Source organism: Phyllopteryx taeniolatus, chromosome 18 (genome assembly GCF_024500385.1).
Source record: "Phyllopteryx taeniolatus isolate TA_2022b chromosome 18, UOR_Ptae_1.2, whole genome shotgun sequence".
In the NCBI taxonomy this organism is placed as follows: Eukaryota; Metazoa; Chordata; class Actinopteri; order Syngnathiformes; family Syngnathidae; genus Phyllopteryx; species Phyllopteryx taeniolatus.
Genome location: NC_084519.1, coordinates 14,202,131 through 14,226,946, shown reverse-complemented (window position 1 = coordinate 14,226,946; position 24,816 = coordinate 14,202,131). Strand labels below are relative to the sequence as shown.

Here is a 24,816-nt window from a genome sequence, read left to right as displayed (position 1 = left end):
TATAAATATTTGTGACAGGGTCTGTGGCATTAAGAAACCAATGGTGTCTTGATGTATTTAATTAGATTTTTATGAAGCATTGGTGTTTATTTAGTGGTAACGTCCCCTCCTTCTGTTACTTATTTTAATAGGCAGGATTACACGAAACGGTCAAGAAATGTATGCAGAATCTCTATCTGTACCTGTTTGGATCAAGTAGTGTGGTGCCAGAAACATTGCTTTCAACTAAATCTCAGCCCACCACCGACTTTCACCGAGAAGCTCCACATTTGTTCCATCTGAAAAGTCGACACAAATTAGAGTCAGACACTCTGACAGGTTTGACTTGACGGCGTGGCGTTAATAGCAACAATTTGACAAAACGCTAACAGCTTCTGGGGGAATTCACAAGTTGTTTCCTCTCGGTAGAAGGGATGAGAGACGGATGATCACAGATGCTGGCTCTTCACAAACGTGACTCATGGCTTTCCTGCCAAACGGCCTCATTTCTCAATGCAGTTTATCGTCACAACAGCTGGGACATAAACTATCACTAATCCCGATATGGTCGCGAATGACGCCCGCCTTCATGAAGGCTGCTGTGCTGCCAAGGAAGGGCGACGCCCCGCTCAAAACGACATGCTATCACTTAGGCAGCTTCGTGATGACTGTGCTCGCCGATGAAAGAGACTTGAGGGCCATGAAAGCAGAGACTCATCGGTCCGTCTGAGTAATCGGGAACAGGCTCCGAGCCGCCGGGGTTGTCCGCGTCCATCACCACCATCTAAAAGTCTTTCAGGTTCACTAGAGGTCTGATTTACTAAAGGTTTGCACGTGCCAAAGGATTGTGGCTGTTGTTGCACCGATGTGGAAGCTGATCTTAGAACAGTTGAATTGAAAAATCCGGTGTGTAGCTTGAGGAAAATAGCAGAAAGGGTCGTATGAGGTAATATTTGAAGAGTTAAAACGCATAAGCCATCAGGCACCATTTAGACAAAGAAATAGCCACGCTTACTCGCAGTCTGCCTGTCACAGCATTGTTCATTTCCTAACCCTCCAAAGCCAAACAACTACTGTGTAAAACTATTCTAAATAAAGGTTTATTTGCATCGACAACACTGTGAGTATGGACTACTAAAATATACAAGTTCCCTAGTGGTGCAACAATTCATCGATGAATTGACAAGTACCGTAATTTCTTGTGTATAATGCGCATTCCCCCCCCCCCCCCCCCCCAAAAAAAATTGTCAAAAGTCAATAGTGCGCATTATACATGGGTATAGGGGCAAATGGAAAAAAAACTTCCACATTTTATAACTGTATGTCACCATCTAGCGGTTATGAAAAAGCTGTACACTTTCATTCTAAAATGCACCGTCACCTAGTGGTTATAAAAAAAGTGCACCCTACACTTTCATTCCAATATGACAGGGGTACGCACGTATGACTGCATATATGTACAGTTGTGCTCATAAGTTGGCAGAATTTGTGAAATATTGTTTTTTTTTTTAATATGACTGACTGAACAACAACCATCATTAATTTATTTATGGTTATGTTTTGTTTAATGATAATGCTTTTCTGAAATGCTTGACCATTTAATTTGAATCCCATTAAAATAAAATGAAATGTGTTTCGCCTGGTCCTTCATGTTTTCCTTAAAGAATGCTACCCATTTTACAAATTCTGCTAGGGTAATCAAACATATGAGCACAACTGTGTGTTTTCTAATTTACTAAATAAAAGTAGGGAGGCGGCACGGTGCCCGACTGGTCAGAGCGTCTGCCTCACAGTTCTGAGGAATCCCCGGCCCCGCCTGTGTGGAGTTTGCATGTTCTCCCCGTGCCTGCGTGGGTTTTCTCCGGGCACTCGGGTTTCCTCCCACATCCCAAAAACATGCATGGTAGGTTAATTGAGGACTCTAAATTGCCCGTTGGTGTGAATGTGAGTGTGAATTGTTGTTTGTTTATATGTGCCCTGCGATTGGCTGGCAACCAGTTCATGGTGAACCCCGCCTCCTGCCCGACGATAGCTGGGATAGGCTCCAGCACTCCCGCGACCCTAGTGTGAGGATAAGCGGCTCAGAAAATGGATGGATGAAAAGTAGGGCTGTTAATTTCAAAATAAGAGCAAGTAAATTGAAAAAAGGATTACGTGTTCAAATAAAGTGCTTAACTTCAGAATAATTATTTGAAAACAACTAACAAAATACAGATAATACTAATCATGCATTGTAAAAATGCATTATACATAGGTAGAAGGGTTTTCCAGAATTTTGAGGTCAACTTTGGGGGTGCATATTATACATGGGTGTGCATTATACATGAGAAATTACAGTATTTTGATAATCGATTAATCATTTAGAGAACTTGTTGAACGTAAAATTGTCCAGCCTCTTACCAATAAATATTTTATTATATTTCACCACCTTTTCAATTCTTATCATGTTTTCCATAGAGAGGTAGCCAAGCCAGGATGCGAGACTGTATCTCATCAACCTGCCCAGAGCAGCAGTATAGAATATTTCTATGATTTTACTACTCACACCAAGGAATCTAAGTTGGCATAGTTGGCGATTTACAGGTTGACTTGGAGCCAGTCACTTTCAATAGTCATACCATATCACCTACTGTATAACACTGCATTTCCTTGCATCTGGGTCATTTCAGTGCACTGTGCAATTGGTGCAAAACATTTTTTTTTCTTTTGGATGTCCTCTCCCAAGTTTTAAACGCAATGTTACGTAAGATGGCTGGATACATCCAATTTCCATGCACTCGGGGCAATTTAAATCAAACAGAACATGGCTTTTATGTGGTCGCTGGCTACCCCCAAATCATTGGTGCGATAGATTTCATTTCTCTAACTCTGTGGAAGAGGCAAACAAACATATTACATTCCCAATGCCATCACTTCAGCATTCATTTTGCACTTGCGGTGCTCCACTAAATTTTCCATGCTGAAACCATCAGCGCTACCTAATGCTCAAAACCCTCGTTTAAATCGAGCGGCCTTGACCACTTACAGTATACACCTGTTGCCGATTGCACTGCAATCTTAATCCCGCCGGACACCGAGCGAAACCAGCTTAGCTATTGCGCGGTGTGCAGCGGTGGGCCACGGGTTTTGCTGCGATTCCAAATTTGAAGCGCCGTTGGAATGTCTCAAATGTAACAGCCAAAAATAAGTTTCTGGGTTTTAAGCCCAGCCGACCGGTGACAGTGTATACAGTATATACACTTCCGGTCAAAAGTTTTAAAACACTCAAATCTTTTTTTTTTTTAAATTGAAATTCAGTCAATGTCTCATTGTACTGTGTAATGAAATCACAGAACAAATATACAATTGAAGTTACAGAAATCATGAAATCTATCAATAAACCATGTATAATTCAAAGATGTACATTATTTTTTATTTTTTTGTCATCTTTTTTACTTCTGGCAGTTCACCACTTACTTTGTACCATTTCAAGCTCTTGAGTGGATTTGAACTGCTCAACTTTCAATTAATAAATGGAAACATTGAGGTGTTCTCAAACCTTCCATCCCTCCATTTTCTGAGCCGCTTCTCCTCACAAGGGTCGCGGGCGTGCTGGAGCCTATCCCACCTATCATCGGGCAGGTGGCGGGGTACACCCTAAACTGGTCGCCAGCCAATCGCAGGGCACATAGAAACAAACAACCATTCGTGTGCACATTCACACCTACGGGCAATTTAGAGTTTTTAATTAACCTACCATGCATGTTTTTGGGATGTGGGAGGAAACCGGAGTGCCCGGAGAAAACCCACGCAGGCATGGGGAGAACTTGCAAACTCCACACATGCGAGGCCGGGGATTGCACCCCGGTCCTCAGAACTGTGAGGGAGACGCTCTAACCAGTCATCCACCGTTCCACCGTGTTCTCAAACCTTTGACTGGTATTTCGTACGGTATATACCTGGGTCTGGAAACCAAAGTGGAGAGACACACTGTCGCCGAAATGCACGGGTGCAGTCAGTGAATGGGGTAATTGATCTTTAGCAGTGGCCTCAAAATAGCCACACTCTATCCTTAATTATTGCCCATTTCATTTCTTTGGAGCAATACGGCTTGTTCCTTGATAATCGCGCCGTGTTTTTGTGATTCAATAAACAAAAATAATGCAGAACAGTATATTGTAGAGCCTCAATCTGTAAAAACGCAATTTAGCGGCCGTTATTTAGGATCTTAGCAAATCAGGCACGAGGTATTCGCAAGTCAGGTTTGGTTGGGTTATATACAACTCTGGGCCACTTGAAAAGGGTGGCCATGGTGAGTCTACTCCAGTATGCGGTTTACTGGTGGTTCCATCGTACAAGCCTCGGCTTTTGCCGAATGTGTGACGTCATGGTGAAATGTCCCATACTGTACCTTTTTCAAAGCATCCCTGTAACCTTGCTGATCAGGCTTCCTTCCGTTCTACATCTTTCCCGCTGCCTCTCACACTGTCAGTTTGCATTCGCGGGAGTTCATCAGAGGCACTTGTATTGTTTTTGCACGGTCAGACTTTTTTTTCCCCGGGTATTTTCGCAGCCCGCTGTTTGCACACCTGGCGGAATTGTGAAAGTTTGTCTTGGGTCATGTGTGTGTTTGTGCAGCCCAGGCCCCAGAGGTAACCTCGTCACACCGACGACTGAAAAGCCAGCCGCTTGTGTGCGTGAGTGCGTGCGTGTGTGTAAGAGCGTGTGATTGAGTGTATGAGAGAGAGTGTGCCTGTGTGTTTGTGTGTGTGTGTGTGGCGACTGCCAGAGTGGCCTTGCCTGGAGAAGAGCCACGCTCCCTTTCAGCAATCAAGCGGCGGCGCCCCGCTCTCCTACTGCACTGGGTGTGTGTGTGCGCACGCCTTGCTTGTGTGCAAAGCGCTTCCATGTTTACAGAAGCACGGCTTTCCATCCATCCATTTTCTACCGCTTATCCGAGGTCGGGTCGCGGGGGCAGTAGCTTTAGCAGGGACGCCCAGAGGTCCCTCTCCCCAGCCACTTCCTCCAGCTCTTCCGAGGGGATACCGAGGTGTTCCCAGGCCAGCAAAGAGACATTGTCTCTCCAGCGTGTCCTGGATCGTCCCCGGGGTCTCCTGCCGGTGGGACGTGCCCGGAACGCCTCACCGGGGAGACGTCCGGGAGACATCCGAATCAGATGCCCCAGCCACCTCATCTGGCTCCTCTCGATGTGGAGGAGCAGCGGCTCTACTCTGAAATCCTCCCGGATGACCGAGCTTCTCACCCTATCTCTAAGGGAGAGCCCGGACACCCTGCGAAGGAAACTCATTTCGGCCGCTTGTATCCGGGATCTTGTTCTTTCGGTCACGACCCACAGCTCGTGACCATAGGTGAGGGTAGGAACGTAGATAGAGCGGTAAATCGAGAGCTTCGCCTTTCGGCTTAGCTCCTTCTTTACCACAACGGACCGACACAAAGTCCGCATCACTGCAGACGCCGCACCGATCCGCCTGTCGATTTCCCGTACCATTCTTCCGTACCCCAAGATACCTAAACTCCTCCACTTGGGGCTTGATCTCATCACCGACCCGGAGACGGCATGCCACCCTTTTCCGACTGAAGATCATGGTCTCAGATTTGGAGGTGCTGATTCTCATCCCGGCGGCACGGTGGCCGACTGGTTAGAGCGTCAGCCTCACAGTTCTGAGGACCCGGGTTCAATCCCCGCCCCCGCCTGTGTGGAGTTTCCATGTTCTCCCCGTGCCTGTGTGGGTTTTCCCCGGGCACTCTGGTTTCCTCCCACATCCCAAAAACATGCATGAATTGGAGACTCTAAATTGCCCGTAGGCATGACTGTGAGTGCGAATGGTTGTTAGTTTCTATGTGCCCTGCGATTGGCTGGCAACCAGTTCAGGGTGTACCCCGCCTCCTGCCCGATGACAGCTGGGATAGGCTCCAGCACGCCCGCGACCCTAGTGAAGAGAAGCGGCTCAGAAAATGGATGGATGGATGGATTCTCATCCCAGCCTCTTCACACCCGGCTGTGAACCGCTCCAGTGAGAATTGGAGATCACGGCTTGATGAAGCGAACAGAACTGCATCACCTACAAAAAGCAGAGATGCAATTCTGAGGCCACCAAACCGGACCACCTCTGGGCCTCGGCTGCGCCTTGAAATTCTGTCCATAAAAGCTATGAACAGAATCTGTGACAAAGGGCAGCCTTGGCGGAATCCAACCCTCACCGGAAAAGAATCCGACTTACTGCCGGCAATGCGGACCGAACTCTGACTCCGGTCGTACAGGCACCGAACAGCCCGTATCAGGGGGTTCGGTACCCCATACTCCCGAAGCACGCCCCACAGGACTCCCAGAAGGACACGGTCGAAAGCCTTCTGCTAGTCGGCTTGCAGAAGACTGGTTGGGCCAACTCCCATGCACCCTCGAGGACCCTGCCGAGGATGTAGAGCTGGTCCACTGTTCCACAGCCAGGACAAAAACCACACTGCTCCTCCTGAATCTGAGATTTGACTTCCCGACGGAAACTCCTCTCCACCACCCCTGAATAGACCTTACCAGGGAAGCTGAGGAGTGTGATCACGGCCACCAGGCGATCGCCTTCGAGCCCCACCTCCAGCCCTGGCTCTAGAGGGCAAGGGAAAATTGAAATTGAATTCCTGAATTGTTTGTCAATCTAGGGGTTTTTGGAGCTGTGCTTTGTCTGGTCCCTCACCTCGGACCTGTTTGCCGTGGGTGACCCTGCTGGAGCCTATCCCAGCTATCTTCGGGCAGGAGGCGGGGTACACCCTGAACTGGTTACCAGTCAATCGCAGGGCACACATAAACAAACAACCATTCGCACTCACAATCAGACTTAGGGGCGATTTAGAGACTTCAATCAACCTACCATGCATGTGTTTGGGATGTGGGTGGAAACCGGAGTGCCCGGAGAAAACCCATGCAGGCACGGGGAGAACATGCGAACTCCACACAGGCGGAGCCGGGGATTGAACCCTGGTCCTCAGAACTGTGAGGCAGACGCTCTAACCAGTCGTCCACTGTGCCGCCTAATTGGGCAAAATTCAAAATAGACATAGGTAGGTTCAAGATCTCCTTGATTGTTTCATTTCACTCTTGATGGGTGGTCAGCCACTCCAGAGACCCATGTATTCATAGACAAACTTCTCGTGAGTCACTGTTACCCTATTACAGCATTTTGGAAGCGAAACAAAGCGCTGTCCCAATACAAGCATCTGAACTTGCTTTTCCGAAAAATTAACATCTGATTTGTTGACTCATGAATAATGAATGCTTCCCTGGGCTGAGACACAACACGCAAGTATAAACAGATAATGGCTTTTTCAACCACACGGCGAAACTCTGTCATAACAGCGTGCAATCGGAGTCGTGGCCACTTCTAATGATATCAGCGCTGCCGTTTACCTCCGCTCACCCCGTAACCGCGAGACGGTGAGTAAGCACGTAGCCGCCTGCTGCTTTTGCTATTAGCAGCGCTGATGAGAGACGTCTGAACGTCTGCAAAGTCAACCCGTAATTATCGTGGCTGTGTGTCCGCGGGGCGAAGAAACGCAGTCAGATTTATAGATTTATTCTGTCTTCAAATTAGCATCGAGCCTCACATTCCGCCATTTCATCTCGACTGGAATGTTTGGAGAGAGCTCGCAGTTCACAAAACGCGCATCCAGTAACCGCAAACTGTATAATAGTGGCGCGGCAGCCGGGGTATGTTCGAGGCGTTGCACAGATCAGAAAACCTTTAGTTCATGACAATCTGTGTAACATTCACTCTTTCCATTTTTAATTGGCTGTTGAAAATCCAAAATTGAAAACGTTAATCACAGGTTTTTCATAATCAATTTTAGCTCCAATCCAAAATACAGTTTCGAAAAAAACGGAACATTGCCGCAATTGGGTTTTCGTGGTGTTGAGGCAAAAGGTAGACCCAAGCGCATTAAAACAGAGAGGCAAGAAAGCCACCAGGAGTAATCTCAAAACAAGGCATTGATTTAAAAAAGCGCAAACAAGCCATGTGGGAAACTCCAAATATTCAAATAACAAAAAAGAAAAAAACAAGATTCAAAGCAACAAAAACACAGTGAATAGACAGACCACGAGAGGAGACATGACATGACTCGGAGGGGTGGGGTGGGGGGGGGGGTCCGTGACTTGCGACAACAATGAACTGAACCAGACTGAAAGAAACAAGGAAACTAAATATAAGCAAACTGACGAGACAACGAGGTACACCTGGACTAGACATGCGTGGTTGGAGGAAGCTGATTGATAGACACAAGGAGCAGGGCTGACGAGAACAGGTGGGGACGAAAACCTGACATGACATGAAAAAGGGACACAGGGAAAATATGAAATAATATCTCAAACAATGTCAACAAAAACAAAGATCATAACAACCATGGGAAGGGAGTTCAACCCTAAACCATTTAATTGGTCGAGTTTACGTGACCTGGAAGTTTGCTAACGAGCATCAGTAAAGATACGCTTGCTTTTTAGCCGCCACGATTAGTCTGGACCCGATACGTCAATTTCGACCCAAGGCTTTTCCACCTTTGTCGCTGTTCTGTCGAAACGGCACCTTCACGGAACGGGATCGACTCAGTCTCCGTGACAATTTCCCAACTTTGCTGCAAGTATTAGAGATTGTGGCAGGCTGTGTCAGGGCTTATGTCGCCTTCTTCCTGTGTCCCTGCTCTGTGTAAATGACGCCGTCACAGAAAGAGTGGTACAAAGTCTACCCTTCGATTTTCCAGAGTCTGAGGTAGTAATCCGAACTGTAACAGAGCCTGAGATTGTGCTTGTACGTATAGGTTATCGTCAGGAGAGGCAGGATGGTGTGTGTATACAAGGGTTTCCCACCTTTTTTCTTGTGTGGCTAGTCCTTCTTAAAAAGAAGGGTGCTTTGAATGCGTCTGGCAACACAGGGTTTGATGAATGATTTTTGTTTTGAATGCGTTGCCACCACAAGCAGCAAACATCCTCGGTTTATTTCTCTTAAGTGACTCACACTTTCCGCATTTAGGACCAGTCTGAACAGATCAACGCTCATCAATTAGCATTCGTGGACAGCGGAAAGTTATAAAGCATTTTGATTGATGGCTTTACAGCTGTAATTCAATTAGGATATCATTGGGGACCACGCAGTTTGTTGCTTATAATTAAATTAACTCCAGTTGATTACATTTATAGGCCGCTGCTACTGGGCTTCATCGTACTCCAACGTGGGACTGGAATATTTCACAGGCATACCAGCACAAAGGCTTAATACACAATGTTTTATTTCATTTCTTTTCTTTTAGGAATGAAAGACTAAAAACTGTCCACTCAGGGGATGGCAACGTCAGTCACCGATTTTCTTTTTGTCTTCCATTTTGAGGAACATATGGCGTTATAATGGGACCCCAATAGGATTGTACTGCAAATTTGTCACTTGAGGTACTTTCAGAATCACTAGTTTATTCTATTGCACGTCACAATTTATTTAGTGTTAGTGTACGGTACTGAGCAGAAGTCTTGTTGTTTTGACATAATAAAAGAGTTCATTGTCGGACCCGTGCAAGAGTAAGCCCCAAATGGAAGCGTCCCCCCACTTATCTAATCGTAATGGTATCGCCGTGGTCATGGTAATGCTTTTTGGATCTTCCGTATAAATGTCACCGACACGAATTCAGAGAAGTTTGAGGACTGGTGTTACTTCTAAGGCAAAACTGCTCGTTTAGAATTTCTTTTGTGACACTAGTCCTGGAACTCGGCATACCTCCTTTGGTCATTGTTTTGTCACCATGCCTATAAATCTAATCTAATCTTTTTGGATGCTATCATTGCTTTTGTTACTGTGCAAGAATCTTGAAACAAACCTTTTTTTTTTTTTTTTTTTTTAAGTTTTAAATTATAATCCAAAAACAATATAGTCCATAATTTGGTCGCTTGGAAGTTACCCTGCTTTCCCTGCCTGCATTTAGTCATCCATCAGTGTTTGGATCTTCCTTTTTTTTTTTTTTTTTTTTTAACCACAATGAAGAAGAAAAGCAGCCTTTTCTCCACAATGTCCTAAATTCAGCTTTAGGAGGCCCGGGCGTCGAGTCACAGGATTGTGAAATCATCTGAGGCGGGCAATTATCCGTCACAACAAGAAGACAGCGGAGGCTTTTGTTTGCGCCATTGTCGCTGCCACACGGGCCACCCTCGGAACGGCTCGCTTCTCCAACGGGAGACACTCGCTGCCATCAGGCTGGCTTTGTTCTCGGCGGCAAATAAACAGACTGGAACATAATGGGCCACTTATGTGTAAGATGAGCGGGGTTGCCTGGCTTGCCCTCCGCTGACTTGAGTCACACGAGCCTTGTGCGTCGTTCTCACACTTTCCCGGTGACACATTTCTGTTCATGACACTGGGCGTCATGTGACTGGCGTTGGGCTTGCATCATCACCACGACTGGGTGTAATTACCAGCGCTGACTTTGCACTTCAGGGCGCTTAAACTGGACCAAACGTCCGTGAAGTGCTTCACCAAACAATAACAGTGTTACCAGAGGATACAACTGCAGTGTTCCCACGGGATTTCACGGTTCATAGTTTGTGCTCCCGCTATATCGCTGATTTTTTGGGGTAACTCATCTGTCTGTGGCATTGTCCCCAAGTTTTATTAGCACGCTTCAAACCCATTGTGTAAATGTATTAAAACACACTTAACTCATTGAAACACACTTTTAAAAGTATACCTTAGCGCCTGTTCCCAGTTTCTGCAATGCTCAGTTCTCCAAATAGGAGGCACAGCGTGCTCGCTTCAAGCTGCTCATTCGTCACTCCCAGTTGAAGTTTACTGTAAAACTGACACACAAAACAAAACACCAAAGTGTTCAATCAAGCCAAATCATTTAATCTAACAATAGTCCGCAGAAGACCAGACAGAATCTGGTTTGACCACCAGTTACCTCACGCAGTGCATCACACTTGATGCACAAGTGTGCTTTAGGCTGCCCGCAATAAAGGGCCACTCTAAAATTTTACTGTATTAGATGGGGGAGGGATGGGGGTTTCAGAAAACCAATCAGTCAGCAAAAAACAGTGTTGTGTTAATATTTGTAAGTGTATATATACATATTTACATACAGTATACATACATCTACATCTACTTTGAACAAAAGTTAAAGCAGCTTGTCGGCGAAGACGTAGAAATTACTGCTTGTCTTTCAGCATGTGCCTTTGAACTACGACTGAGTGTTTATGCTGCAGCTTGATTAAAATGAGCGATAAATGAGAGGGGAAAAAATCAGCGGTCAGCTGCCTGTGCCAGTGATCTGATCATCTGACCCCCTCCTCCTTTTATTTTTCTTCCTATAAACCCTAAAAGCTATTTTTATTGCATGTTTAAGTTGTGCTTGCGCCATTCGATATTAAACATTTCCCCCTTTATTTTTCCTGCGACTCCAAAAACAGCCATCCAGACACCACAAAAAAGATCACCAGAACACGTAGATAACTGCCGCTGGACTCTAAAAGAAAAATCCAGAATTTTCCGTGATGTATCCTAACTCCGCAAACGAGTCACGTCTTCAAAAGTCGTCTTTGGCCTTGCAGATTAGATTTCTTCATCTGCTTGAGTTTTGCTCCAAACCTTTCCATGACTTGTGTTTGTCTCCAATGAAAGCAGGCCTGTTTGTGAATTAGTGTAAACGAGCGAGTGAAACATTATACCCGTGTTTCTGATGCATTACCAAACCGGGTTGTTGATAAGTCGTTACTGCTACTGTCCTGCTTCTGAGGTAAAATATTCATCTCTCTGATTTCTGGTGAAGTTAATGCTGGGGGAGAAAAAAACTTCCTGGGGGGAAAAAGATTGTTTACCATGTTATCAATAAAAATCCTAGTAGTGGGGGGGAAGCAAGACCTGTTTTGAATGTCATTGCCATTTTCTTTTTCTATAAAGCGGAAGGTAAAATTGATTACATTCGGAAATCAGATCTTCAAATGGGAGATTTTTTAAAAAATTTTTTTTTTTAAGGCCATATCACCCAACCCTAGCTTCCACGTTAGCTGTCATTATCCACTCGCACTCTTCCAGAAATGAAAACAACCTCTTTCCAAGCTGAAGTAAGGAAGGAAACCATAGCGAGTGTGTGTAATCTTCGGCAACACGTGAAACCTCTATTATGTTTCCGCGAGTGCTTGTGATAACAACATTGAAGGTACATGCATGTGTGGTCCTGAGTGGTAGAGCGGCAGGGTGGGCCTTCCAGAACCCAGACCATAACTCGTGGCGCGTCCAAGCTCTTCATCTTCAACTTGAGTTGCTGGTGTATTCGGCCACCGGAGGAGAAAATCTTATGAATTAAATATTATATTCCATATCGTATTCCACCCTTTCACGTGAACACAGCTGTCAGGAATTGTCTCGACACAGCAGGACTCCACCCCCCCCCCACACACACACCCTCCCCCCCACCCGTCAATACCATGCCCTGTTTACATCCAGCGACGGTGCGATTTAGAAACGTTAAATCCGTGAAAACACTGGGTTTCGCATGAACTCCAGATGTCGTCGCAAGTGCCCTCTTGCGTGACTTGCTCGGCTCCTCTTACGACGTAATTGTCCCAAATCCTCTACAATCAAGGACGTTCGTCTTTGTGTTTTTTCCTCCGCAGCCCGAAAAACAAAAGCAGAAGCCTGAGTTGGCATGTGCCCGCCCCAAGATCAGACCTGGGATCGGTTGAGCTCGACCTCCGTGTTGGAGCTTTGGCAGGATGGAGGTGAGTGAACCCAAACTCGACCAAAGCAAGTATAAAAAAACATGCTTTATATGGTATATAGTACAGATTTGGGCTCGGTTCTTAAAAAAAAAAAAAAAAAAAAGTTTTTAGTTTTACCCCACACATTTTGTTTTTGTTTTACCCAAAACATTTCAACTTCTAAGTATTCCTGAGAATGTAAGAATAGAATATAAGAAATAGGAGACTATCGTATAACATCACTTGTAGAAAACAAAAAGACTCACACAGTTCTCCAAATAAAAGACAAAGCGTGCTTGCTTCAAGTTGTTTGTCACTCCCAGTTAAAGTTTACTGCTAAACATACTCATAAAACAAAAGAGAATTAAACATCGTGTAAACACCAAAATGTGGAGCCAAACCAAATGTGTTGAGTGAAAGTCCACGAGGTTAATGCCGTAGACGGGTTAATGAAAATTAGCACAGATGGTATGGTCGTTATAAACCATTGAACAACTGTTATTTCAACACACACGGAGCGGCAACACATACAGAGCACATGTCAGTGCTCATGTCAATGCATGACAGTGGATCACTGTCCAATGGTGCCTTGAGATAAGAGTGACTTGAAGAATTACACCTTCCTGTATTTAATACCACATAGCTTAGACTGACTGTCCTCTAGCTTAATGCTAACGCTAAATAGCATCTATTTTGCGGCACTTCAATCCTTTAAGCAATGACTTGACCACAAATGGTGCAGCAACCCATGTTGACAGACAAAATAACAGTACTTACAGTCGTATGTTGTTTACCCTCTGCGTACGACTAACATTAGTGCTGTACTGATGAGCTGAGAGAAGAGTTGAATGTTTGATTGAGCAGTATATTTGTCTGGCTGTCTTACACTACTCCCACGTGGCCAAGGCGGTCACACCAGAAGGAGCGGTACAAAGGCCATTCAATGTGACAGAAACAGTTTAATTGTTTGTAATGCTGTCCAATTGTATTACAACAATTGTTGTTGTTTTGGGGGAAGTCTTGAAGGACTTAAGGACATTTCCACTAATTTCAATGGGAAAAGATTATTTGAGATACAAGTGGTTACAAGGTTACGAGCGTGGTCACGGAACAAATTCAACTCATATCTCAAGGCACCCCTGTGTATGTAATGAAAGCATCTCAATATTAACACGATTTCTTTGCCACCTCGTGCCGCCTCCATCTGGATGTTTCCTGCCCACACCAGTCGGCTCTTCTGATTTATTTTACATTCTGTCTTTTAGGCCGGCTCGTGACGTCCAAATTACACTCCCGTCAGATTGCTGGTAATTTGCCGTGCTCGTGCGTCCCGCACCTTTAACGCTTTGGACAGCGCGGCATCCGATCTCGTAGGCGCGCGGCGCTAAAAGTTGTTATTCGAAAGGCTAATGTTTCCAAATATCCAGAAAATACGGCGGGGATATTTTTAGCGGGAAAGGTAAACGCCACGGCTGACACCACGCATTAAATCTCAGAGTGGAAATAGCCGGCGTGCGTCTCGCCGATGCCCAGGGTGTGTTTGCCTGCTGCCAAAAGCCGCATGACGACGGCCAATCCCGAGCTGGTGCTGTGACCCGGGAGGCATGTTCTTGTTTTAGATGGCAAATATTTACTGAGTGCCCAGCGCCAAGGTAAATTCTTCACTGCGCAGAAATACGGTAAGTGGCGAGGACGTGAGGAATTGCTCGCCGGCTCGGATTTAACATCATTATTCTTTATTGTCCAAAAACACACACACATGGAGGCTATTAAAATGTGTTTAATCACGGCTAATTGGGCCCCACCGACATCAATTATACAAATAACTGTATAAGATTTCATAGCTCATAAATATATGCTTTATTGATTTGAGCAGGGGGTTTAAAAACTTGACAATGAAGCAAACCTCATCATAAAACCTGATACCTGTAGAGAAATCTGTGTAAAAAATATAATCAGCGTGGACACTAGCCCTCCAAAAGTATTGGAACAGTGAGGAGTTCAACTGACTTAAATAATATCTCGGACACCTGGACGATCATAAAGATGATTTAATATTGTTGCAAAAAGTGGGGAGGCAGACATGCTCACCACTCATCCTTATCGTGCTGCCAACTAAAGAAAATCCTAGAATGGTAAAAACAACAAAAGCAAAACCTATTTCAAATACAGAAATTCATCACTGGGGTTACATTGCAGACCACCCCTGCAATAAGTGAAATCCGCGATATAGAAATACACTATTAAAACCCACTTGGCATCTTTTTTTTTTATCATTTACAGCACTTTTGTCTTTAAAGACATTTTTAAAACAATGTGAACACATTTAAACACAATATATTTTGAGAGGGAGCGAGAGCAATGGATAACACAAAAATATTGTGCAAACAGTGTAAAAAACAAGAGTAACAACTGTCATACCACATCCATGATATAACGGGGCTGCGAAGCGTGAAACGCGATATATCGGAGCATTACTACGATATCATTTTCACTTTGCTTTTTCGACACGCAAAGAAGACAAAAATGAATTGGATTTTTGTGGAAATAATCTTGCCCAGCCTTAACTAACATAAGCTTTGTTACTTTTTAGACATCTTGTTAAAATTGAAGATCATTTGAGCGAGAACTGGCTGTGTAAATAGACTACCAAATGTCAAACAGTTTTGGAACAGCCCTGTATATAAATCGCCTCCTGGACCAAATCCTCCCCCTTTGACTTCCTCTGCTGAGTCACCGGCAAGTTTGCGACTCTAACCGACCTTCTCGCCCTCATGCCGCACATTCCCGTCGTGGCAACTGTGCGCACCTGACGCGGCGGATCTAACGGCCAACGCGATCAAAGAGGACGGCGGCTGGCCGGATTCACGAGCCATTACAGGAATTGGAACTGAGAGTTATTCGAACTTTAGGACACAATAGAGCAGCTTCGCCCCTCAGAAGCAGCTCCTCACATGGGACACGCCCGTCTACAAACAAGCTTTTCGCCACCTCTGCTTTTCACGCAGTCGCCAGGCTGTCTTTGCACCCGGGCGCTCTGTACACATCCTCCTCGGATCTCAGAAGGCAGCTTTCAGAGGGGAGAAAGCAGAGCGCAGCCCCCGCTGGAGCCTCCTGACGCACGGGGGAGATTGGCGCGCGAGAGCTCGGAGCCTGGAAGCGCAGTTGAACCACAGGAGGAGGAGAAGGAGGAGGATAAAGGAGGGAGGAGAGAGGGAAACCACAACGCTGGTCCTGCCCACCGCCGTGGTGACGTCGCTGGGGCACGTGAGCGAGGCTCTCCAGTGACGGCGCGTGGAGGGCAGGAAAAGCAGTTTTTAAAGCCGCTGGTGCCGTTTTGGGGTTTTTGCACGAGGTGCTCCTCCAAAACAACCACAGAACCACAGACGTGCGGCTCGGGGCTTGGCGTGGCCGGAGCGTCAATGGTTAATGGTCGCGGGCCAGCAGCACCAGTCACAAGGACGGCGCTAAGCGAGTAAGTACACCGCACCATCTGAATTTTGTATTTTTTCTCCCCTCCTCCATAAAAACCAACGCCGGCTTCTTCCTTGTGGTCATCCGAATAGTTGATACGTAAAGGCATGTCTCGCGGCTTCCCGAATTTATTTTTTCACCCCCTGCTCTCCCCCCCCCTCCGCTCTTGACATGGTTCAGGACGTGTCAAAGTTCACGGAAACCGCCGAGGAGTGAGAGCTGGTCCCAGCATGGCGTCAAACAGCCTCTTCAGCACCGTCACACCATGCCAGCAGAACTTCTTCTGGGGTGAGTAGCGCTTTGATTCCTTACGCGCTGCCGAAGACTAGCGGTCTTTTGGGTGGAGGGGGGTCTCCGGGTCAGGTGTTTGGATGTGAGGGAGTGAAGCATCCTGGATGACCCATCCGCAGGAGCCTCCTTATCTCCGGTGGAGCGATTCAGCCGTGGTCAGCCTGTCTTCAAAACCCTGAAATCATTACTATATTCCCAATTTAAATGCCTTTTAATTTGCTCTATGCAGCATTCAGCCTGTGTTTTAATCTCCCTCTTCATGTCTAAATTTTCGCCGCAGAGCAAGAAAACGTTTTGGACGATAAAGGTCGAGTTTCAGCAACCTCATTTTTGGCACATAATACAAAGGCCAAACAATGAAAAAGAATACTATATTCCGATTCAAATTCCTTTCATTTGCTTTGTACTGTATTCAGCCTGGGTATCTAATTTTACTGTAGCGGAGGAATTTCTATACTTAACCAAACAATGACTGTGAGCGCTTCAGTGGACCAAAGCAACCATCAGCCTTCATAACAGCGCGATAACCAAACAAAGCATCTGCATATGAAGGATTTATTCTTCTTGTCTGAATTTTTGGACGACAAAGCTCGGGTTTCAGGTACCACATTTTGGCAACTGCAACAACTGCAGCGAATTCAAAAGTGATTTGATACATAATACCGCACGCAAAGCATATGAAATGATTATATTCCTATTTAAGTGTCTTTAATTTGTTGTATCAAAAGAGGGATTTTTCAACTTTCCCAAAGGATGAGCATCATATCTTCAGATCTGAGGTGGACCGATCGAACGCCAGTCAACCTTCATCCACTGCATTGACCAAACAAAGCTTCTGCCAATAGATGATTTCATCTTCTTTACAGACATTATTGCAGTACAAACCTCAAGTTTCAGGAACCACTTTTTTGGCAACATGCATTGTTGAGGGTACCGATGAATTAAGCTTTAAAACCATTTTTTTCCAAAATAGAAAATCCAAAGCATCCCATTTAAAATTCCTTAATCTGCTCTACTCTGTAGTCAGCTGAGTATTAATTTTAACAGATTTTTAAACTTGACTAAACTTGGAGAGCTTAAGTTTGGTCCCCCCAAAAATGAAAAAAAAATTTGGGGGGAAAATTCTCGCAGAAGTAACAGTAATGAAGGATGAAATGGCAAATTTAAACATGCGCGTACCCTAAAAACAGTAACAACTGTGCTGAAGAGACTTATTGCTGCTAAAATAGAATTATACATGACATAGCAAAAATATCAAAGACAAAAGTTAGTTGTTTTAAATAAAGTAAAAATCCTCCGGCACGCACAAGAGATTGAAAGGTGTTCATTTTACATGTCCATAAAATGGCTCCCACAAGCTTAATGATCCTCAGACGTTTGTTTGTAATTTATGGTCTTTTTGTCGTTGTTATGGCCCTTTTGCATTTTATAATGTAAAAACAACAATGTTGTGGAAATACATAAGACCCCATGACTTCATTTCGAAAGAGTGATGTCTGCTCTAAACAGTAGCTTAATGATTTTTAGTCTTCTGTGCGCTGTAATTAGTGGTCTTTTTTTTCTTTTTCTTTTTGTTGTTGTTGTTGTTGTTGTTGTTGTGGTGTTTCTGCATCGTGGCGGCATCTTGACACGACTAACTCAACAAGCAATTTTCAAACCTATGTGCACTGTAACTTATGGTCTCTTTTGTTGTTGTTGTTGTTATGCCACTTTTGCTTTGTGGCAGTGTCTTGACACAACTAGCTCAATCAGGTAAATACATTGTGTTTTAGCCTTTTGTGTTTTCTTGTGTAATGTAAAACAACAATATCATGGAAATGCATAGAAAATCCCCTAATTTCACAATTCATTTGGAAAGATTAAGATGTGGTCTAAACTACCTTAATGATTTTCAGTCCTCAGTGCGCTGTAATTTATGGTCTCTTTTTTGTGTGTTTTGGGCCTTTTGGCATTGTGACAGTTTTCTTGTGTAATGTTTAAACTGCGGTGTTGTGGAAGTTCATAAGGCCCCACATTTCATTTGAAAAGATTGCACTGTGATTTATGGTCACTCTTTTGTTGTTGTTGTTGTTGTAGCCTTTTTGCATTGTGGCGTCTTAACACAAGTCAACGTAAAACAAAATAGTTGTGGATACATGGAAAGTCCCTTCAATTCGTACCTTTTTGGGAAAGATTTGGTTGTGCTTAAAGATCTTCAGACCGGTGTGAACTATAATTTATGGTCTTTTTGTTGTTGTTGTTGTTGTTGTTGTTATGACCTTTTTGCATTGTGGCAGTTATGGAAATATGTTTTATGGAAAAACCTGTCAAAGTTATGGAAATGTGTGGATAGTCTTCTAATTTCAGAATTGATTTGGAAAGATTGTGATGTACTCTTTTTACCAGTCGCTTAATAATTTTTAGTCCTCTGTAATTTATGGTCTCTTTTTTGTTGTCGTCATGGCTTTTTTGCATTGTGCTGGCCCCTTAACTCAACCAACTAAATTGGGCAAATAAATAGTACACGAGCGCTCAAATTTTAAACAAACATTGACAAGCCAGCATCTCTCTACTCGCTCTGTATCCTGGGGCAGCTGAGTCCAAATCAAATATCTCCAAGATGTTTGTCAGAAGTCTCCCGGCTCCCCGCTCACATCTGCTCTGGGGCTCTCCACAGAAGCAGCATCGGCTTCTTAATGCGCTCCAGCGTCTCCCACCAATCACTGCCGCCTATTACCGCGTTAACCTCTCACCCGCGAGGAGCGAGCCCGGCAGGAAATTGAAAGCAGGATGATGCTCAGGTGCGAAGGGGGAAGGATGGAGGGGGGGGTGCGGGGCCTGATTCAGCCTGCTGGCCGGCCGATCGCCTATCGATTCTCACGGCGTCCCGCTGATTGATGCAGCCTCCGGCGCCGTTTTACGATCATCTGGCTCGTAAATCTGTCAACGCCGCCACGAAATGTCCCCGGGACCACCGGGGTGTCGGGCTGTGTTTGTAATTTCTGAATAAAAACAAGTATTATGTATTCGGGGGGCGGGGTGGGGGAGCTAGGATTGGTGTCATAAACATATTTTTAGTCAAAGAAAAGAAGATGCCTTCATTGAACTACTATGTGTATCCCTAAATGCCATGAGCTTTAAAAGTTGGCTATTTTCGAGGAAAAAGTCGTAACGTTAGGACAACAAATTCGTATTTTTGAGAGGAAAGAAGCTGTAATGTTATGAGGATAGATTTGTATAAGTAAAAGCTTAATGAGAAGTGAATTTTTTGTTCTTGTAATATAACACCATTTTTTAAAAGACTATTCTCGAGAATTTCCTCTTGAAAAAAATGGGACTATGTTGTCTCCAAAAAACATGCCTTTTGCTGTCAAAAATAAGACTATTCCTGTAATAGTAGGTCTTTTGTTCTAAAGCAACAAGACTGACTTTATTCATGCAGGGATGTCAGATTTATTATATGTCACAATCCTATCAGAGCTTTTAATTGGCCCAAAGCTAAGTTAGGGAGGAGTAATTGGTTGAGTATGTTTGTTTTATTGGCCGCCGGTCCCCATATTTAGGTATGCACTTTTTTTTAAATGATGCATCATCATTTATTGCAAATTATTTTGCGGACCCCCAGGCTATGGCTCGTGGACCTAAGTTTGAGACTTAACTGACATTGGACATGTAAATTGCTATGTATATTTTGAGAGCACTAAGGATTAATCATCTTTTCCATCATCAGTCAACTTAAATCCCGAGTGTGAGATCCGAGACGTCCACGATGTTTTCTCAACTTGTTCCTGCTGGATCCGGTTGTGTGTGTGTGTGTATAAATGTGTGTGTGCATATGCATGTGTGGCGTCAGCCTTTTTTTTTTTTTTTTTTTTTTTTTTTCTCTCCTGCCCAGAACGCAAGTCACAAGAATCCCTGTTTTGTTTGCCATAGCGCCGCACTGCTGCCGTCACGGACACTTTTAATTTGGGCTGCCGGCACATTCCTGCAGAAAGATGATGCTGGTGAAATATTCCCATCGCCGTGAAGATTTGTTTTGGCGTTGCGCTTTGTATTTAATTGCCCGAAATACATTTTTTGGGTTGGCGGAGGCTGCGGTAAAGTCCTTGACTCGTGTGGCACCCTCTAAAGTGCCAGCCCCTGTCTGGTGAGCACATAATGACCCTATGATGAGCTTAATTACTAATAGATAATTAAGTCATGGGAGCAATTAACCAGCAGGATCATGAAAAGCTGGGTAAATAGGAGACGGCTTCTGTTGTTTAAGTGCCGCCTTAGATCTAACGTATGAGAAACCGTTAGTTTCATGTCCTTGATATCCGGCTTAAGGTTCATGTACTCTATGAACTCTTTCGTTAGACAGTTTAGCACACTCGTAGAACTTTTTAAGGGTTTTCTTTTCCACTAGTACATGGTTCTTCAAGACCCTATCCTTATATTCTGAGATTTGTTTCTCAATACATTATCCATGTTTGAAGATAATTGCTAAAAACTAGACTTTACACCGATCAGATCGGCCTGATCGGTATCGGCCGATAACTAGCAATTTATGCTGATCAGCTTTGTCATAATTCGCCGATTGATCGGTTCCGCAAAATAAATGTACTCAGCGTCGCCATCGTGTACAGTATATTTGTATCCAAAAGCTGGTTTATTTTTAGCCTTGTCGCGTGTCTTTTGACGTAGTACTGTAAATATCTGACAGCCAATAAGGTTATTTAAAAAAAAAAAAGAAAAAACATGTCGTCGGTGTGGGACAGACAACACATCATGCCTGGATCAGACTACAAGACAAATTTGCTCTTTCACGATTGCACTATATCAGACTACTGCAATAAAATCTTGTATTCCGATACCACCGCATCCCGTCTTTTACGATCATTGGGATTTATCATGTCAACTCAAACGCGACCGGACTCGTTACCACAGCCACGACAACAACAATAGATTGTGTCGTGTGTATTATAAGAACAAAATGGGGGGAAAACGTATACTGGTGGTCACCGATGCTCGGGAGAGGACTTTAATTCAAGGCTTGCTTGAGGTATGTTCACATACTTTTAATACGATATGGCTCACAGGCAGGCAACAAAACGTAATGTAGCCTAGCAAGCTAGTGCTAGCACTAACGGTTGTACCGGTGTTCTGTCGAATCCTGCTTTAAAGTTTCGGTGTGTGTGAAGTAATTTAATTACAGGAAGTTAGCACCCATTGTTTCTCTCATGTTGTAATGTTGGTTTGACCTGATTAGAATACATGACCTGACAAGATATTTTTGAAGTATGCAGTATACAGGCGGAACGGTGGACGACTGGTTAGCACATCTCCCTCACAGTTCTGAGGACAGGGGTTCAAAACCCGGCCTCGCCTGTGTGGATTTTGGATGTTCTCCCCGTGCCTGCGTTGGTTTTCTCTAGGTATTCCGAATTCCTCCCACATCCCCAAAACATGCATGGTAGGTTGATTGAAGACTCTAAATTGTCCGTAGGTGTGAATGTGAGTGCGAATGGTTTGTTTGTTTGTATGTGCCCTGCGATTGGCTGGCGACCAGTTCAGGGTGTACGCTGCCTCTCGCTTGAAGCAAGCTGGGATGGGCTCCAGCACGCCCGCGACCCTAGTGAGGGAGAAGCGGTAAAGAAAATGGATGGCTGGATGGATGGATGCAGTATACAGTACACAAGTATACACAGTTAATGAACAAGTCATTTAAATAGACACTTTGCTCCATCTTGTGATCGGTTATCGTTTTTGTTTTTAAACTCGGTGATCGGCCCCAAAAATTCTGATCGTGTAAAGCCTACTGAAAATATTTGCAAAGACTGAAAGCTACAGTATGTCGTACTCAGTAGTGGCGATATACCAATAAACTGTTTTTCACCATTTCACTTTTACAGATTTTTTTTAGGGGTGTGTGTGGCTAAAATGTCTCCATGTGACGCACTTTGGAGTTGTACCTCCCCCACCATATTAAGAAGAAGAAGAATTAAGAAGAATCACCTTTATTGTCATGAACATGCATGCATGCACACGAAATTTGTTCTCTGCATTTTACCCATCACAGTGAACACACATAAGAACTTGAGCGCTTTTGTTCGCACCGGCGGTTATTCAGCCAATAGCGACATTCAATTCGAAAATGCATCTTGCCTTTAGATAGTCCACTGGCGTGCCTGCCTGCTTTAGAGTGCCTCGTTCTCTGCCGTCAGCATGCACACGTCACACAAAGAAAGGTGGGAGAGCGAGGGCAAGAAAGAAAAAAAAAAAAAAAAGTCCAACTTGACAGCTAGCATGTGGGCTACGACTTTGGGGTGGCCTGGCCTCTTGTTGTTGGTCCCTCGTTGTTGGTTCTGAGTGTGAGCACTTCACGGAGAAGTTGGAAGAGCAAGGTTTAAAAAAAAAAAAGAGTCACAACAAACCAGTTGTGACAAAGTGACATGGGCTGCTCACTGGCGTGGTTGCCTTAGTGCGCCTCGTTGTCATGACAAACCAGTTGGATATATTCCAGCCACCAGAGGCTTTAAGCGGCTATATTTTCACGGCTCAAACATGTAGTTATGTGTAGCCATATGCTAGATGAAGTAGCATCCATTTTTCTAGATCATAGCAGTGGAATTGTTTTGACAGTTGACAGTTGAGCAGGCTTGGTTTCAGTCCATTCAGCGGACACGACCACAGCATTTGAGAGCAGAGAGAATAGCTAGATTTTTCACAACTTTGAAGCTTCATTTTATATACTCGGTGATTATTTATTATTATTATTATTATTATTATTTATTATAGTTATTAACAACACGCTTCTCAGTGGTTTGTCATTTATTTTCCACTTTACAGGGACTTAAAGCTGGATCGCAAAAAAATATATATATATATAATAAAATGATCAATTGACTTTCCATAGGTTAGATCAAAGGCAGCATTTGAAATCCTTGAGATCCATCTTAAGGGGCATCTACTACTATGCGCTTTTACCTCACTATTCGGTTGTTCTACCAGTCTAACGTAGTCATTCTGCTTCTGGATATTGAGGACATCAAATAGAAATGGCTTTACAGAGAGCTGTTTGAGGATTTATCAGATATCCTTGCTAAGGATTTAACCAGTGTGTGACACGTGCCTAGTCCTTAGTCCTTGTAGTGTTACTAGTGCATCACAGAAGTTTACCAATTGAGTACCAGTTGGCCAAAAGTGTCACTAATAGTGGAAACAAACATTTCTGGTAAGACAGTTTTTCTACTAGTGCGTCAAACAGTCAAATGTCAAGTGAGTGCAAAGCGCATAATAGTACATGGACATTTAGCTGGATATCAAGGACATCGAATAAATGCGCTAACGGCTTCTCTTGCTAACCACGGGCCTGAGACATCTTAAAGGTCCTGCAGAGGCGCATTCATTAATAGGTAATTTGGAAAAAAGCATGGCTTCAGTGTGCTCTGACTCGTCCTCAATGGAGTCCCTCTTTGGCCCCACCCGCGTGTCATTTCAATCCCAAAATAGTGCTGGTGTGTTTTCGTGAGCTGCACGAGCTATTAGTGCCTGTTAGCCAAACGTATTGTAATCCCCCGTGTAATTCCCGCAGGCCAATCTGGGCGTATCAGCGTGGTACTCTTTTGCCTGTGCGGACAATTAGCGGCTTTGTGTGTTGCGGTGTCAAGCAGAGTAACAAGGTGTGGTAATGAGTGGCATGGCGTCGTTCTCATGCTTGAAGATAGACAAGTGATTCCAGTAAGACAGGGAAAACAGTTTAGGGCTTAGATGATTCTGTGTCAGCTGCTTTTGATGTTAAAACAAGCAACACAAAGTCTTTAAAAGAATCTCCTTAGTAAACCAAACAAACTCCAGCTCTGTGGTCCTGCAATGATGATTGCTGAAAATGTGAGGGGGGGGGGTTGTCATGGCTAAAACAGTGCCGAGTGTGACGCACTTCGACTCGGGTATGAGTCCCGTCTCCCCGACTTCATTCGAGCAAGGATATGCTGCTGACTAGTGGAGATACGCCGAAGAACCTATTCAAGCTTGTCGACATTTGGTTCGTTAAAACAAAGTCATAGCTTTTCTGGCATCTTCTCCGGTAGCCTACAACGCGAACGGGGGACCTTTTAGTCTAAAGGGGAAACACGTGTTTTGAATTATAGTCGTTTATATCTAATTTCTTTGATTGACTTATTCAATAGTCGACACAACTCTGTCGCATATTTAGATGATATTTGTCTATGCTTTTGCTGTGGTTTAGATTATGGGGGTTCACAGTAAACAGTTACACTGGATATGTGGAAATGCATGCAATGAAGACATAACTGGTCAAAAATAGAATTGAACCCGAGATTAACGCGTCGGGACTTCAACAACGAATTATTTGGAAAAACCCCTTCAAC

At 44.2% G+C, this 24,816-nt stretch overlaps 1 protein-coding gene across 3 annotated transcripts in view; it reads left to right on the top strand.

The window, feature by feature from the left end:
* runx2b (RUNX family transcription factor 2b) overlaps nucleotides 1-24,816 on the top strand; it is a 136,863-nt gene that overhangs the window by 67,104 nt on the left and 44,943 nt on the right. For 2 of the 3 annotated variants that reach the window (XM_061754705.1, XM_061754704.1), the window contains exons 5-7: nucleotides 12,617-12,721; nucleotides 15,294-16,175; nucleotides 16,355-16,462. In XM_061754705.1, coding sequence (XP_061610689.1) covers nucleotides 16,405-16,462 — 58 coding nt within the window. In that variant the 5' untranslated portion in view covers nucleotides 12,617-12,721; nucleotides 15,294-16,175; nucleotides 16,355-16,404. Of the gene's footprint in view, nucleotides 1-12,616; nucleotides 12,722-15,293; nucleotides 16,176-16,354; nucleotides 16,463-24,816 lie in introns of those variants that run through there. The other variant, XM_061754706.1, reaches the window with a different exon arrangement.